Source organism: Sparus aurata, chromosome 4 (genome assembly GCF_900880675.1).
Source record: "Sparus aurata chromosome 4, fSpaAur1.1, whole genome shotgun sequence".
Taxonomy (NCBI): Eukaryota; Metazoa; Chordata; class Actinopteri; order Spariformes; family Sparidae; genus Sparus; species Sparus aurata.
This window is the reverse complement of record NC_044190.1, coordinates 9,810,612-9,828,963: the sequence shown is the minus strand read 5'-3', so window position 1 is coordinate 9,828,963 and position 18,352 is coordinate 9,810,612. Positions and strand designations below refer to the sequence as shown.

Sequence of the window (18,352 nt, the reverse complement as noted above, 5' to 3'; positions counted from 1 at the left end):
ATGTTGGTCGTATAGAGGTATCAGTATCGATGTGAGACTGTTTGATAACCGCTCAAAAGTTCTTCGTGGAACATTTAAAACCAAGTCAAATCAGCGGCTGTCAGTGGAGAGCGGTGCAGGGAGAGACCACCTCTGAGGGAAAAGGGCAGCAGCATTTGAATAGATAGTAAATTAGTGTCATGTAAAGTACTTTGATGAAGATGACTGCTCAGTCCCGAGCTTTAAAACCACCAATTAGTCGGACTCAGTCATTCATGATACGACAATAATTAGTTCAACAATGTCAAATGTATCTTATCTATAGTAGATAACTAATCAGTCTGACTGTATGAATTCTCATCTGTAGTTATTCATTCAAGCTTCACACATTCATTTGCAAGTGTCTTTTTTTTCTCTGCTCCTAAAATATGATGGGATTTTTAATTTGGAATAATTATACGGTCATGATTTTATTTCCCCTCCGTGTCTCTGAGGCTTCGCTTCGTTTTGCAGCAGCGGCCCCGTGTCCCTCGCTGTCCCCGTCACCGTGATAACCACCGGCGGATGAGGTTATCTTACTTTCTGCCATCGCTGCCTATCTCACCAACAAACTCGCTGCTACACCACTTTGATTTGGTGGGAATAATCTAAAAAGAGACAGGATAACTCCTACAGGGTTTTGCTTCGGTAAACAAAATTTAACGCGTCAAGCTCCTGACTTTCTGTTTGGTCTTATCGGCTGATGTTTTGTCTCCAGGGTTTATACTTTGTGTTGAATGAGCAGAATGGAGGAATAGTTAGAAAGGGGCTGTAAAGAAAGCCACGGTTCAATCAATGAGTTCGAGCTGGGGAGAAATGTGGAGGGATGCGACGGTGATGAACCTGGCGTGACGTATACAAGATCGTACAGTTAAGGAAAAAAAACGTTGAGAGATCCTCACAGCGGAGGCTTCCAGAGGCAAAACACTGCCGGGTCGAGCAGGCAGAACGCAGAGCGAGATTAAAGCAGCTGGTTCTTTATTTATCAGGAGGTGGGAACGTCACTGTGTGCCAGCTCTGCTGTCAATCCATCAAGATCCTTGTCAGCTTTTTCCTCTGGCAGCGCTGCTAAAGCAGCAGTAACACTAATGGAAACAGGAAATCAAACCATTAACAGAATTTAGAGTGAGCGGTTGAAATGCCTCTGAAACAAAACAAGTGAATTAATGAGAAAAGCTGTTTTTATTGTAATAAAGTGGGCAAATAAATACAGACACAAAAAAGGTGTTTCATTGCTGTTGTTAGGATTAGAAATACAGATGAGAAAAGGAGCACAGAGTAACATTGTACTATTGCACAGCTGAGATAACAAATGGGCCAAGTGGGGAACTGCATGGGGGCCCGGACCCCGAGGGCCCAAGATAAACTCCAGAGCATTACTAGAGCATTATTGGTCATTATGAGGGCCTTTGCATGAGTCCGGCTTTGTTTCCTGATCTTTTGGTCCCATCTTGACATTTTGCCCTCACGTGGTTTGAAGAAATAGATGAAGAAGAAAAACACTGTACAAATCTGAAAGTGATTCGTGGCTGCGTTTCACTCCCTCCTGATCCAGATGCAACGTGACAGAGCCTGAGCAGTTTTGTCCATATGTGCAAACCTGATAAAGAGCTGTCTACACAGAACTGCTGCAGGTGGTGCATCTGCTGAATTCTGACATGAATACTAATGCAATAATAAAGTGTTTTGTGTTTCTTATTTGTAATAAATTGAGATCACTTTGTAGAGATCTGTTAACCGGAAAATGTCCCTCTTGATCACTCAGTTATTTTCATTATCCATCAGACTGAGGAGAGTTTATTATTAAATAAGACCAATAAAAGCGCTGAGGCTGGATCCAGTTGTAAAATAGTTGCGGATTATTCATCCGGAGATATTTGGTCGAGGATGGATGAATTCTTCTGACAGGTTGAATTGTTGTAGTGAGTCAGCACACAGCAAACATGGAGCCATGAAACATTCCAGCATAATAATGATCTCAATGCACCGCATGGTAGAAGCAGTACTACTGTTTATTATAACATTGTTTTAGTATGGGTACCATAACATTAAAAATGTGAAATGTTACACATCTCTGCTCCTGTAAAGAAGAGGTGCAGCACGCGTGACGTGTTGATCAGGTTGGTTTTATTTAGCAGATGTTTTCGTCCGTCTCTCCTTCATCCATTGAGGGCAACAGCACACATTTAGACTCGTCAGAGGAGGAAAGGCACGTGGTCACAGCTGTGCCTTTCCTAAATGTCTGGCATGTCCGTCTCATTCGCAATCTCTCTTTGGCTGTGGACATAATGTGTTGGCAGCCGCTTGAGCAAAGGTATACATGATGATGTGTGTAAAATATGTAACAGATCAAATAACTAGCAGATATGGTGTGATGTGGAATAGAAGGAAGTACACGTGGAGCGTTTAGCCGTTTTGTCAGAAAATGAGTGACCAGTGACCATTTGTAATATGGCTAACCCTAACAAACATTCATATATTTCCATTCATTTAATTTGTTTTGCAAATTGATGGAGACGACTTACAATAACTAAACAACCGAGACTTCAAATGTCCATTATGATTTTTTTTTTATTATGAGAGAAATGTGACTTTACATCACCCAGAGGGTGAGAATAAAACATAAATAAAACATTCTTACAAAATGTTGCAATAAATCACCAACAAAACATTTTTTACATTTGATTTGTTTTATACATAAATCATATTTACATTTGTCTTTGCCCTTTTTTTACATGGTTGGGAATGAAACAGTTCTGTACCACTTTTATAGTACAAACATTTCCTTCTTTTCATAGTGGAGGTATAAAAGCTCTCCTCTGTCTCCTGAGAAGATGCTGGGTTCTACTCTAGTGCATTTTATCATTAAGATTTAAGGCTACGCAGGGTTCACCTGATGGACACACTCGTCTCGTGGACAGGCCTATCATCATCAGGGAGGGAGTTCATTTTCCTGACTCGCGTCTGCTGATTGTCCCTTACAGAGAGAGGTTTGTGGTTCTGCCCGGTCGCTCCCTCAAACCGCTCGACCGTCTTTTTTCATATTAAAGCTGCTGCCGACTGCTTCCACTGAATAACCAATTACAATCTCTGACAACTTATTTGTTTCTGCAAGTCAATTACAAATGCCGTGGGGAAAATGTCACAGAGTGTGAGAGCCCACGCTCATCACATTATCTCTGTATGGCAGTGACCTGCTGAGAAAAATATGTCAATTGCTCACAGCAGGGGGAATATGTCTAAAAAAGAAATTAAAAAAACAGTTTCATACTTTCTTGGTGTTTTTGTTTGTGTGAGAGGGAACTAAATTAGTCATAGGTGCAGTGCTCCCTAGTGGTCAAAACACACCTAAAGCGACAAAAGGGGGGGAAAGCCCGTTCCTGTGTTTCTCTGACAGGATTACACCAAAGCCATAAACAAAAGACATGAAGCAACTAATTGGCTGGCCCTGTAAGCCTCTTAGAAGACACACTATAATAAACCAGCCTGGACATGAAGTCAAATCCTCAATACAGACGGCAGGTTAACAAACAAGCACTTAAAGACGAGACAAAAGAGGCAGCGAGAAAGCAGTTGAGTGGTGATGCTCTGTAATTCACTGGAAAAGGGGTTTTTTTTCCTTCTGTTTTTACTTCCTACCTGTCCAGCAGGTAGTTGTGTGGCCCAGTCTGGGCTCAGTGGGCTAAAACACAGGCTTAAAAATTAAGACAGGTCAGACAGGTCAGCTTGGAAGTGTCATATAATAGTTCCCCAACTCCCCTTCTATCATTTTAAACACTAATAAAATGGAACCGCGGCATCTTTTGTGCGCTTGAACACATTATCTTGCTTTGGATCATCGTTGCCTTTGATGAGCATCAGTGCCCTCGATTAAAAAGTCCCACAGAATACAGAGCCCGCCTTGATTGATATCTCACACTGATAACAAAATAAATGCTTCAACATATCAGGACCAAAGTGCTTAACAACACTGATGAGTGTTGATTAATTTGAAATGATCAGAGACTCAGGCGGTACCTGCTGAGCGGGTTTAGTCATTAAACGTCCAAACAGGGACACATAACATCATCTGGTGTTTTTTAATTAATGTCCCCTCTCATTTTGTCTAACTAGCTGCTTTGTACCTAAATGAGCAGCCTCCACTTCCTAAAAACATCAGCCACGTGCATCTACTGAGTCTATTATCACAACTGAAAGAGGGAGTTTGAAAGAGAGAGTTGAACCCTTTAACAGACAGACACCATTAGTATGCTACCTGCAGAGTTACATGCAATTAAAAAAAACGAAGGAAAAGCCCGGCTCGTCGTCACTCAGATGAAAGATGAGGGCTGAATAAAAGCCCATTGACAGGCAGATAAAGCTGGGATCAAGCTAATATCCATCCAAGGCTCTAAAACACACTAAAGGATATGAATTGAGCCATTAGACACAGGGAGATATGTCCCAATCCTTTCATTAATGTTGAGTCTGGGAAAGCAGACACGCACATCTGAAGAGTTTCACTCCAAAATGGAGATTTCCAGACTTCAAATACATTAAAGCCCAGCCAGGGAACGTGATTGATGGCATAGAGTCATTACAGAGGATTACTGAAGGTAGCGTGCCAATCACATTTTGCTGACAAACTGAAGGCAAAATCAGTGGATGCAATCACATCTGCTTTTTAAACAGTGAGTAAAGGACTGTGAGGCTCCGCTTCTCTTTCAACGAGGAATGAAACACTGGACCAAACACTAAGAAAGACACTGTCTCACTATTAATTATCAATGAGATGGATAATTAGGAGTGAGGAGCTTCCAGTGCCACATGGAGCTCGTTGACATTCGTATCCGTTTCCAGGCTGAATTGGGTACATCTCCATCCTTGTGTGTGTGGGTTCAGTCACATGGAAAAGGCTTCCAGTGAATGAACGCAACAGCCTGTTGGTGTGGAACTTAATAACAGGACGGGCTGCTGGACCGCGGGCTGAAAGGCAGCGAAGCCTGTGACATACATGGCAGAGCTTGTTAGGTAATCTAATGTGAAATGTTCTCAATTTGATTCTCTAGCACAAAAATGAAGAAATTACTCCTCTTTCATGAAACCATCTTTGGAAAACGAGGGGTTTTCAATACCCCCAAAATGTACTGCTATTTTTATGTACGTCATGTACATAACTCACACTTGCACACCAAAACAGAATCCCTAAAATATTTCCAGAAACTAAAAGCAGTGAGATTTGATGTAAAAAATACATTTCCTGCCTTGTTCTTACTGTAATGTTAAACATCTCTGCACTATGATGTGGAAAATTAACTAAATGTCTTTTCAAGGTGATTTTAAAGGTGCCAACAAGCCTGGTAGTACACTGCAGTGTGACTACTTGGCGGTAACGCACTCCTTCTGGTGTCAGAACGGCTGTTACAGTTTGATGATGACGAGGACGAGGACGAGCCGCTCCTTAGCAGAAGAAGATCTCTCCATCCAGAGGAGGCTCAGGGAGGTGCTGGGGGTCTGGAGGGAGGAGAAGAAGAGGAGTCAGTGTCAGCACCACAAGAGAGGATTCTTCCTCTAAGAGGATTTTTCTCGCTGATTTGTTGTAACATTTATTCTCCGGGGGGAGTTAGCGAGCAGCATCACCGTGCTTCACACTGATCAAACACCGTAAGCACAGTGCACCGAGCCGTCATCGTCTCCCATTCAGGAGCTGACAGAAGCTGCTTCATGTGCTGTATGTTAGCTCGCTGCTCATATCACAGCCTCCCTTTCATAGCTACAAATGTATTTTTACTTTCATGTGTATCAATGCTTTTCACATCAAATGTATTTTGTCTGCATCCCCTACTGTGTGTGTATTGTTGTCTTGGCTGTGCGACATTGTTCTTTAAATACAGGGAGACTTACACAAACAGAGACAGACACCTTTTCATGCTCTTAATTCACTCACACTCAGGGGGAGTCAGAGGATCTCCAAACCACATTAAGGCTGTTTAAGATCCCCCTAAAATCTAAGCTGCGTCAGAAATTCATTCTACATACACAACAGGTTGGAATTATGTAATGTGCTCAACACAACACAAACAGCCCTATGCATACGGAAAATTAAACAAGATTTGTGTGTGATGATGTTGATGGACACCCACAATGCAGTGCACACAGTAAATGGAGGAGCTGCAGGAACACCTCTGCTACTACCATTACATTTTGTGAACAACCGAGAGAGACTGTTCTGAGGAGCTTCATTTGGTTTCTGTCGAGTTTGAGTGAAGTGTGTTTTATGATGAGTTACTGAGGCTCGTTTTAGGCTCGATTCAGACGGTATGTGTTGTACTTCTAGCGAGGTTCACTCACTTTGTCAGTTTATTTTGTTTAGACTTGGTAGCAAATCCACTGCTTGCATCTCCCAGCTGAAACTGCAGGTCTACGCTCTCATACTATCCCCTGTTACGGTACAATGTGGGATTACGCGACAGGACTGACCGGGGCTAACTGGTTAGCATGCAGACGTCAGTAGATAACTATGCAGCACAACACAAAGACTTCTTGTGTCTTCACACATTGTCGATAATGTTGGTTCATTTTTTGAAAGTTATAAACTAAAATCCTGGCCATATCTTACAAATTGCCCCTTTAAAGGTGCTATGTGTAAGAAAAGTTGATTTTTGAGTCTCATTTCAAACTCATCAGGACGGGTCGGCCGCCATCTCAAAGTGTCAATTTTTGACAAGTTGGGAGTGAGACTCACTTTTTCTTACAAATGTCATATTTGTTGGTGTAGTGTTTTTGAATAGGGTGTATGGTGTCTCTGTCTCAGCCACTTGCACCCCTGACGCTTGTTTTTTACACTATGCAACTGTAGGAACACACAGCACCAGTGATTTGGGTGAAATAGATCATATTTCAAAGGAAACTGCTCATGTTTTCCCTCTAAAGTTCTCTAGCTGCTCTGCCTCAACTCTATGATGCACAGAGTATCCTGACAGAAACCTGTAACCGCGGTGTAGTTAGCTCTGTTATCCTAGCACACTATATTACTTATATATGACTGTGTAAGCAAAGTTGTCAACTCGTTAACAATAGATGTTTCATAGGACAAAGTGTAACAGAAACCTGACAGTTGTATTAACGACAGCCGAGTTGGACTCAGAAACGGTGGAGAGCACCAAACTGCAAATCGTCTGTCCGTGCTTGTTTTGTGTCATTGCCTGTTAGTATAAGTTGCGTTTACATTTTTATTCTCAACACACGAAGAGTACACTTTAATGAGTGTAGACTGTATACACTTGGTATGTATTTGGGACACAGTGATTGACTCCAGAGTCACAGGACATGAAAGTGGCTGGTGTGAGGACCCAGCAGCACGGCAGCACAGAACAATGAGTGACCTGAGGGAAAAACAGGAAAGTACATCACAGTAGACTGTGGCTGCGTTCGCTACAAGATGAAGGAGACATAGAAGATAAAGAGGCTGTGTGATGCAAGCTGAAACTTGCAAAGAAAAATGTCCTTAAAATACATCACCGGGCGGAACACTGATGTCAGGCTTTACAGGCTATGATGAGTACTTATTATCAAAGTCCTAAGAGTCAGAGTCATTCGGCAATAAATGTCTGACTTACAAACTGCCACTGTGTTTCATGTTGATTTAATACAGGTGGTTTATTGGAAATGTAATACTGATTTTATAGGTTTTGGCATGGGCCATTTAGCAGAAAAAAAAGTCCAAATACATGACGTTCTTGCAGTTTCTTACCAGAAGCTGTACGGATCATATGTGAAACATGGACTGATTTAATATCAGCTGTCAATTACAATTTCAATGTATTTGTCAGTGTGTATTCTCCGTTTTATATTATTAAATATAAAGCAGTATTACCTCTCTTAAAAAAGGAAATTAACTACAAATACCATATTCATACTCTTCACATTTTTATAGGCAATATCTTCATAACATTTTAGGCGTGTTGCCCTCATTAAAGTCACAGCCAAGACCCGTTTTTAGTCTTGTTATTTGAAAAATGTCCCCTGGAAACACTCCTGGTCATGGCTGATCGTCTATCCACGGTGGGTTAGACTGCACACCATGTACTGCAATGTGACGCAATTGGGGAATCGGGAAACCTTGTCATTTTGTGCTCATACTTGGGTAAAACTTGTCTTTCTGAAAAACACCTGAGAGCTTTGTGTGTTAATTCTTGTCTTTTTCATCCATTTGCCTGTCCAATGACGTCCTCCTCCCACACATCTACCTATCACTTCTCCTCTCTGATAACTAAATGCCATGTGTCTAATCTGAAGTGTCCTTGACAAAAACATTCAGCTCCGACCTGCTGACTCACTGAATGATTAAACTAAATGTAAATCCATCCGCTCCTCCCTACCTGCCGTCTGTGCGCTCCCTCCTTTGCCCTTCTTCTTCTTCTTCTCCTTGCCCTCTTTGCTCTTGTTCTTGGCCAGCTGCAGCAGGCTCTTTGAGATCTGGTGGTTGGCTTCACTGCCCTTGAGGTTGGGGTTGGTGGAGGATGAGGTAAAGGGATTTAGGCCTTTCCCTTTGGTCTTAGACCTCTGGGGCTGCAGCCTCGGCAGGGAGGAGGAGAGCTCCAGCGGGTCCAGCTCCAGGGAGTGGGAGCTGCCTGGGAACTGGGTTTCATCTGACGTCGTAGAGGGAGTCCTCTGGAAGGAAGGAAGAGGGATGTACAGCTGTTAACTACATCTGTCAGTGAATATGTATTCATATTTAAATGTGTTCGCAAGTTAATAAAAGATGAGCATAAATGTTTCCAAAAAGAGCATATGGTGGGAAATGAAAACTGTTTATCTATATGTACCGGTTTTGGATTAAATGCCTTAAAATGTAGCTGTTTGGATTATGATGCAGCACTGTTTGCTTACGTTGCCAAGAGCTTTCTGTTCTCACTTTCAAGAGGACGCAGGTTCGAGCCTCCAATTCAAGCATCAATAAAAACCAAACCCGCTGAGCTCATTCTGTGTTCCCCTGCAGTTATTGTTTAGAGCGTCCCTGCTCACCTCAACCACACGGACCTCCTCCATCTTGTCGAACTGCCGCTGCACAGCTTCCCTGTCCCTCTCCAGCTTCCTCTGAGCGTCTCTCAGCCTCTCCAGGTCTTTCTGGTACTCCTCCTTCTTACTCTGCAGCTCCTGCTTCTCCTCCTCCAGCTCCTTGTGTCGCTTCAGGATCTCTTCCTCCTGCAGTGGTTGGGAGGTGCATCAATGGATTTATTGATATGTTGCTAGTCACTCCATCATTTTGTAAATGGATATTACAAATCTGTAGGTTTTAGGACTAACACAATGCTCCATCATCTGAGACTAAACTAATGAAACTATTCATTGAGCTACACTGTTATCTGAGATAGGAAACTGAATTGCAAAACCCTTTGAATAAAAGTGTTGAACATCATCTGAAATGTCTCATGTTTACAGATAAATAAACTAGACACATGCTTGTCTGGTTTCCGGTTCAGTGTAGGCTCATCAAGATCCTTGGTTATTAATGCCAATTCACGCTCACATCATTCATATGTCTCAAACTATTCACCTCACTAACAAATATTAAGTTATATAAGTATATTAAGTTATTTAAAAAAAAGATATATCTGTTGTTTGGAGTAAAAAAAAACTATTCCTGTGCACACATTTCCTCCTGCATGTGAGAAAACACAAACAAAATAAAACCTGGCAGTCACTGATGTTGGGTAAATTATTTAGTTTCTGTAACAGACTTGAAGTTCTGTCAACATTTTGAAAGTAAATAAATTGCTTTTCTGTCTCTTCCCTCTTTCACCTGCTACTAGCAATATATTATTTTGTGTTTAAAGGTGAGCATGTCTGTCAGTTTGTTTTTATCATGAAACTGTATGAAAATTCAGCCAAGTTAAAAGTATGAAAACTGCAGTAAGCTTATCCAACATTGGCAAAAAAAAAACTACTTGCAGTAGGAAACTCATTCACTTAAACGTTTAAGTTAACTTGAATTTTAAAATATTTATTTTGACAGTTCAACCTAGAAGACTTCTGTACTTGTTCAGCCATTCACAAGTCATCAGCAAAGTGGCTGAGTCAGCTGGCTAACTACATTAGATTTAAGCTAATCTTTAGTCATTAAGCTAAACCTCTCGACCTCTACTGTGATGTCTTTGCATCCTCCTCAGTTTTAATATGACCCTGCAGCTTCAGTCTCAGTGAAACTAAACTTTAAAGGCAGCTGTGGAATTTCTCAGACAAAGGTTTGTTTTGAAGGCAGCTTGCCATCGCTGCTGGAACCCCGAATGCTTTGCACATTATTACATTGTATTGTATAAGGTAAAATATTGTACAAGGTGAATGACTGCAGGATAAAACCATCCCGCTGTTAAGAAAATTGGCAGGTGTTGTCTTAAGACTTACAGCTGCCTAAAACAGAACTCGTAGAAAATGATGCATAGTTACCTGTGCACGCAGCCGCCCCTCCCTTTCAGTCAGCTGCTGTTCCCTCAGCTCCCACTCCCTCTCCCTCCTCCTCTTCTCCTCAGCATGAGCTGCCTGCTGTCTCTGCAGGGATGCCAGCTCCTGCCGCTGCTTCTCCAGGCTGCGCTGCTTCTCCTGTTCAATCAGCGAGCTGGGCCGCGAGGTCTGCCGCGATAAAGACGTGCAGGAGGAGGAGCGCTCGCTCAGGGCCTGCCGCTGGTCCTCGATGAAACTGTCCTGCTGAACTACCACCGCCTGGGAGAGACACGACGAGAGCAGCGGGGCAGATAGATGAGATCAGACACATCACTCCTGGTGTTGTCTTACAGATAATCATTTGTCTGTCTCAATCAGCATCTCAAATCATATTTCTTCCCCTCATCGTTTCCCCCCTCATCTTACCTGCAGAGTGCTGAGTAGGAGATGCAGATTGGACACACTGTTCAGGACCTGCTGTTGTAAAAAAGAGAGATCACTGAGCATCTTGTAAAATGCAACATCCTGGTGTGTTCATGTTCTACTGCACGGAAGAAAGCTGTCTGTTTGATATCGCCTTGCTTACTGCTGCACTTGACTTTGCTCGTTAAAATGCACCATGGATGGCAGCAGTGCTTCATTCTAAACATTGACTTTTTCTTTGAGCGCCAGCGGTGGACTGAATGTAATATGAATTTACCAGCGGACTAAGACAGCATTAAACAAACTGGAGTTAACAGTGATGTGACCTTTTCTCTATTTAAACATGGACAAAGAGACAAGGCCACTGAGCTTTCGGCTGCTACTGATGTTTACTAAGGCACACAATGCCCCAATTAAGTGCTGGAAAAAGCATTTCTAACACACTTTCTAACACACAGAATGCATTTTCTGTAAAATAGTTGATGGGAAGTACTCTTGCCTTGTTTAGGTTGAATGACCAACAATGCCAAGATATCTGAGTCACTCTGCGTCACTGCATCTTTTTATAACTTCCCCTTAAATGCATCCACAGACTTAGTTTGCAATTGTTATTTTCTTATGCTAAAGGTACAGTTGGTGTGAAACATCAGCCTTTACATACATCATTAAACTTGACATTAACCACTTTTATCAAAGTATATAAGCACAGTCGATTGTTTAACAATGTATATTATGACATTCATCACCTACCCTTAGTTACCAGTTTTATCAATTGCTTATTACAACGTATTAAATGCTGAGAACTTGCAGATCTTTCTCCACTGTATCCGCTATTCAATGTTTGTGATTGAGTGGAAACCTAATGTGATTAGCAACAAACTAAAGAAGTGAAATATCTTCGCAGTGTTTGGATGGATCGCCATGAAATTTGATGAAATAGGCCTTTTGTCTGGCCGGTGGATATTTCTGTGGCATAAATGTGAATTTCAAGCTACTGTATATTTTTCTGTCTTGGTGAATTTTATTTCTACTGGACTTGCACTGCTTGTAGTGCTTACTCTATTCTCATGCATAATTCATTTTCATTTTATTCTTCATCTAAAACTCTTCTGAAAGCTTGCTCTTATAGAGATGATTTTATGAAATCACTTCTTCCTTTAACAGTCTCCTGTGTCTGAAGTGTGTTTTAAATAATGCTACTAACATCTAAAACAGCTAATACAACATCTACAGTACAACGACTACTTCTGCTACTACTGTTTAAGCTTGAACATGTATTGCTGCTGATAGTGATGATGGTAACACAGAGTTTTGACAGTTTCCATGTAAACAGCAGCTGTAATTGAGCTCGAGACAGGAAGTCAGAGTTACCTCACTGTTCCTCTTCAGCAGCTGCAGCACGTTGGCGTTTCCTCCCTGCACACACACAAAAACACACACTAAGTATGTGCACACTGACACAGCTTGGAGTGTATTTTCGCTTCTAGCTGTATTTGAAATGACGATGACTTCATAATATATTTTATAGAATAGAACAAAAATTATAACGCTTAAATGAACTATGGATTATATATTTAGTGATCATTCTGACACACTCCCTTCACATCCTGCTGAACCCCCTCTGAACTCTGGCTCTATGCCCAACATAAAATGTTAATAACATCAAGTACTGCTCTTTTATTCATGTACAATTAACAAGGAATGGCCTGGTGTCGAGTTGGTTCAGAGACTAGAAAAAAATGCTTTTGTTAAGCGACTCACTACAGTAGCTCAGTTTCAACTAAAACATTCAAGAAACAATTATGTGCAGTCCAGCTGCAGGATATAAGACTACAAAGGCTAGAATCCAGTGCGGAGCTACAATAGCAGCACCACAAGGCAGCCCATTCATTTTCAGCCACTGTTCAATTCTTATACAACTGATCGTCGCCATTAGCAACAGGACTTGGCAGGGGGAGTCAAGAGGCTAATTCACTGGAGGGAGAGAAGCAGCTAAATTCATCTTAATGGTATTGTTGTTAATGTTGGAGGACAAATGCACCCCCACACATGGCCTCAGGTTCTCATTGAGGCGCGGGGGCGTCACAGCATCAGAGTAGAGAATAATTGGCTCCTGAGATGCTGACCTTCTTTAAAACACTGTCCGACTCTGTCCTGCGCAGATCTCCTGCCGTATCCTCGCACTCATCTCTGTCTCCACCTGACACAAGGGGAAACCACAGGAGACAAGAATGAGGCAGGCAGCAAATAATACACATTCAGGTCCACTGCGAGACAAGACGAGAATAGAGACACAATGTGATATGGAACATTTATCATATCTAACTATTGTCAGAAGTTAAAACTGTCTCTTTAAAGTGAAATCGCGGGTCAGTAAAAGGTCTGATGTGTTCTCTAGAAATGTTCGAGAGTCAGCAACAGGTGCCCACTAGAATTCATAGTGCGACAAAATGTGTGAAATGAACACCAAAAGGTATTAAAAGTGATGAGATGGGTTCTACATGAGCAGCGGACTGCAGGAAGATTTGGATTATTCAATTGTTAACAGTTCACCCCAAAATCAAAAAGAAATGCACGTATAAATGATTTTTTGACTTTGGGGTAACTGTCAGTTTAAGTAATTCTTGGAGGGTAACAAGAGTTAGTCATCATTAATCAGACAGTGACCAGTAGTGTGTAAGAACTGCAGCTTCCAGTTACAACTGGAACAGAAGGGACCAAAAAAAGGAACAAGATCAACACATACAATTAATTTTCAGTGAGAGTTTTTGTTTTTAAGCATTTTGCCTTGTGGTTATGTATGAATTGATGAATCCACAGGAGTATTTATAGGTCTAGTTTAGTGCAGCCAATCTGGTTGTTGTAAATTTCTACCTTTTCTGGTCTTTATTTCCCCATAAATGTCGCACCAACTTCAAAAATATTTGTGTCTTTCTACTGCAGAGACAGCCAAGTTTTCTGCAGGGGCCATCTTTCAGGTGGTGAAATAATTCTTTAATTGACTAATAGTTCTGTCTAAAAATCTCCGTCACAATTTCCTATAGCAAATATAACATCTTTAAACTTCAAATTATGGACAACCACCAGTCCCAAAAAACTAAATATATTCAGTTTTTTATCATATTAAAACTAAGAGCAGTCAAATCTTCACAACTGAATGGCTGCAACTGGAAAGTTTTGGCATTATTGGTAATAAAAAATAAGAAGAGACATCCATTCTGAAAATAGCTGAAGATTAGGTTGTTTCACTAATTAATCGCGAATCACATCACTCCTGCTGAGCCTTTTTAACCATATCTGAACTACTTATAGTGTGTGGTTCTGTTCACTGCACACATCTCTAATATGAGTTTATAATGCTGCAAATGTTTGACACACTGCCTCTGATGAGGCACAAATCAAAGGGTGAAATACCCTTTTAAAAACACCACAGTGATAAAGCATTCTGTGGTGCCATTTTCCTCATCAGTTTTCCAGGTGCAGCTAGTCTGGACCTCAGCAGAGTCCCTATGTGTGCTTGAAAGGCGCTTGTTCAGAGGTAGCGCCGCAGGCCACGTACCCCTCAGGAAGCAGCAGCTCTGCCGTCCAAGTCCCCGTCAAAAATGTTTTATCTAACTGCACTGAACAGGGGCATTGTGGGAAGTTCTGGGTGTGTGCCTGCAGTTATGTGACCACTAAAAATCAGTTTAGGGTGAAATAGTGAAATATTTTACTTCTCAGACCTGGGCTGGGATTCCAGCAGTGTCACCACACATTTGCAGTCCAGTCACTGACTCGGTGCAGTTATCTACACCAGCAGGTCTGGGTTCAGTGCCTTTCACTGTTACAGGCTTCAAACGTGTAGTCTGGCTGACCACTTGGCTGGTGTGCACAATCTCTCCACAGAAAACAAGCATTCAGCAGCAGACTTACTCTTACTGCTGTGCATCTGGTGACTGTCGAAGCCTCCAAAGGTCTCGGCCCGACGGGGCAAACACACCGGCCCCACGCCTCCTCCCTCCTGGACGCTGGCCATTGCCCCACCCAGGCTGCTGTTCACCAGCGCCTGTAACGTCTCCACTGTCACACACACACACACACACACACACACACACACACACACACACACACACACACACACACACACAGAGGCAAACATCAATGTGCAGGTCAGTAAGTGAATTATCCTGGCTAACTGTGTTACTGTTCAGCTCTGCACTCATGAATCCTACCAGGCACTTCTGCTTTCAACCTGCTGCTGGCTCCTGTTGCTAGGCAACTATTGACAACCTGTTTGAACCGCAGAGCTCTTTTACTCAAAGTTTAAACATCTTTACCATCTAAAATGATATGAACTGTGGAGAGACACATACAGTATTGGTATCCACATGTGTATACAGATCACGCAGCACTGTGACCTTTCCGCTAAAAATAAGAGAAACAAAGCTGCTGCTGGACGTACAACATGATAACCTCAGCGGGAGAAATGACATCACTTCTGCCAATTCTCATCTCAGATATGGACAATTATTGCTCCAGGCTTTAAAGGAGAGGCGAAAAACACTTTCTGTAATAGCACGGCCAAACATTTTCTGCTACTTTTAAAAAGCTGAACCACGGCAGATGTTCTCCTTTATACATGTCTTCCTGTAATAGAGCTGAATACAATGCTTAGTTGAATGTCAGCTGCACAACCCGTATACTATACACACTTCCTGGGATTTTGTGAACAATAGCACCTTTTAGTGAAACACATTAAGAGTGAACTGCATCTGTGCTGGCTCAGTCCTCCCTACGCAGCGCCAAAAACACTGTGTATTATTTAGAATGCAAATACACAGACTACAAGACACCTCCTGGTACATCATATACACCAAAAATGGTGATTAATAACGGCAATGCTGCACCGCAAATGATTACAATTGCAATGCGGTTTAACTGCAACTTTTTCAGCCAGTGCATATTTGTTCTACACTTCTAAAAAACCAGGAGATGATGAGAATGAAAAAGAAAAAAACACTGTTCTGACTTTTGTCATACATCTTTCATAATGTAAAAATAAAATGTAACAAATCAAAATTCAGTGGAGGGCAGAGTTATAAAATTTCGTGATTCAGCAAGAGAAATGGCTTGAGAATACTGCTTGAAATTTTTTGTCTTATTGATATTTTTGGAGCAGTTTTTTACTCGTGTCGTAACGTGCAAAGAATACGTTGTTCTTCTCCGTCTTCCTTCACATTTCATTCTCTCTTTGTCACCATATACAGAATCTATCTCAGTCTGCTTTCTGCTTTCACATTTGTTGAGAGCTGGAATGAAATCCAAACACACTGTGACTCTGTTAAAGTCTTACATCCACTCTATTAGAATCATCCCAAAACATAAACACTCTCTCCCACAAGTTCTGCTCTCTCAACCTCCGTTTGGATCCAACCACAAACCAGTAACCTTTCAAGTATCTCAGAGAAAAAGGGCTCATCGGATGGATTTTAAAGCATACGCATTTTTGGTTAACATAAAAATCAGATACATGCAAAAAAAATGGATATGTACTTGTTAAACTGTACCATCAGTAGGACCTACTGATGAATTTGTATGAGAAACTACAAAAGTCTTCCTGGTCCCCCATGTAACCTTTATAGTTCTGTTCTGAAGGATCATCACCCAACTGAGGGCACTGAACAACAAAGGAAGACACTCAGGCACAGGTTTTCTAAATGTGATAGGTGAAAAATGTACCCTCTGTACTTCCTGTTCACTAGGAGGGGGAGGTCCCACAGTGTACATTTTAAAAACCTCTTCTGGCCTATGCAAATGGGGAAAGCAATAGAACAGGACCTGAGTGTTGTTTTACACACTGCTGGGCGTATTCAATGATTCCATGAGAGACTGAGAACAAAACCCCATCAGGTAGCTCTCTCACTGTGCTAACAATTTGCCTACAGCTACAACTTGCACTTTAAACATAGGATTATACAATGTGTGAAATGTGTGTGAGCTGGCAATAATGAAATTGTGTAGGTGGTAATAATAAAAAACAAGCTTGTGTGTTCAGGTAACATCCAATTTGCGGATGGAAACTGAGATACAGCACCGTCTCTCTCTCTGTCTCTATTAAGCTCTTTCAATTCTGCTTGACAGTTAAACATTCTGATGCACTGTAAACACTCTCTTTCTCTCTCTTACCTTCCTGCAGGGCATCCTTCATGACTGACGCCCCCCTGGGCGGCTCCACGCCACAGGCTGACCTGAAGAAAGGTTCACCCTGCCGGCAGACCTCCTCGCCCGTATTCAAGCCCTCCCACATCCCCCTGAAGAGTTGCACCTTCTCCTCCAGCAGAGACATGATCTCTGTGTCCTTCTGCTTCAATAGATCTGGCCAGCAGAGGCAAAGGGAGGGAGAAAGAGAGACAGAGAGTGAGGAAAACATTTTGTGGTGATTCGGAGCAAACTTATCCCCGTCTGCTTTCACACCAGCACTCCAAAGGTGTTTCTCTCACCTCTCATCTCCTTGGCTTTAGTCTCCAGCTGTCTCTTGTCATCTTCCGTTTCACTGGGAATCCCTTCATCCTCATCCCTATCCCTGTCCAACCAAGCAAAAGAAAAAAAACAAACATTACAGCTTATAAATTATACACAAATCTGCAAACCAACATTTCAAAAGCTACATCACACACAATATCTATTTCTAAATTCGCACACAATAGTGACAGGGCATGTAAATTGATTAATCAATTAGTTGTAATTGGGTGAAATTAACCGCCAATTCACACTAAAATGCCACTGATTCACTATTATCTGACATTTTATAGACTAAAAAAGTCTTCAAATAAGGATGACTGAAAATAATGATTAGCTCCAGCCTTATCTACAACCAATCAGTACGCACCGACATCGACACCACAGGACAGCACTTTCAGTAGAGGGGGATTAGACAACCCTGAGAGAATATATATGATGTTTTTCAGCCGAGCAGAGAGACAGAAAATCCGTAGAAAACTATTTTTGTTTTTATCACCTCCGCTCCTGCCAATAGCCTGATCTCAATTTTGTATTTTGACAGAAGTCAGTCAGAGAAAGAGAGAGACAGAGTACTAAATCTCTCTCCTTCCCGCTGGCTGCAGTCAAATAATCCTCTGCTTACAGCGAGCTGCCCTTGAAGCCAATCCAGCATTAGACTGTCCCTGAGTACACCCCATCCCCAGGTAGAGCAGTGCTAATCCTCCTGACAGCAAAGTGCTCTGTCGCAGCTTACCGTTTATTACTATCAAGTGAACTGGGCTTGGTCTAACTCCTGGGTAACAACACAGACACACCATAGGTGAAGCCTAAGAGGCCAACACTGAATGTAATGCAGTTTGAGGAGAGAGATTGTTCTGCAGTAGAGGTTACAGGTTGGGTCGAGTTTGGGTTAATATGCTAAGGTAAAGTGTGTGAGTGAAAATGTCAAAACTGTTCTTCTGGCAACAAAAGCATCAATTTTTTACAGTATTAGCATATTGCCATAAAA

The 18,352-nt window shown here is 41.8% G+C and overlaps 1 protein-coding gene across 11 annotated transcripts in view; it reads right to left on the bottom strand.

The window, feature by feature from the left end:
• Positions 1-2,569: 2,569 nt before the first annotated feature.
• Positions 2,570-18,352, bottom strand: part of akap13 (A-kinase anchoring protein 13) — a 120,932-nt gene continuing 105,149 nt past the window's right edge. For 6 of the 11 annotated variants that reach the window (XM_030413976.1, XM_030413981.1, XM_030413983.1 and 3 more), the window contains 10 exons: positions 17,343-17,425; positions 17,029-17,217; positions 14,776-14,922; positions 12,990-13,063; positions 12,235-12,279; positions 10,867-10,917; positions 10,447-10,719; positions 9,025-9,207; positions 8,379-8,670; positions 2,570-5,511 (listed from right to left, as the gene is read on the bottom strand). In XM_030413976.1, the coding sequence (XP_030269836.1) occupies positions 5,459-5,511; positions 8,379-8,670; positions 9,025-9,207; positions 10,447-10,719; positions 10,867-10,917; positions 12,235-12,279; positions 12,990-13,063; positions 14,776-14,922; positions 17,029-17,217; positions 17,343-17,425 (1,390 nt within the window). In that variant the 3' untranslated portion in view covers positions 2,570-5,458. The remainder of the gene's footprint in view (positions 5,512-8,378; positions 8,671-9,024; positions 9,208-10,446; positions 10,720-10,866; positions 10,918-12,234; positions 12,280-12,989; positions 13,064-14,775; positions 14,923-17,028; positions 17,218-17,342; positions 17,426-18,352) is intronic. The other 5 variants (XM_030413978.1, XM_030413982.1, XM_030413986.1 and 2 more) reach the window with 2 other exon arrangements.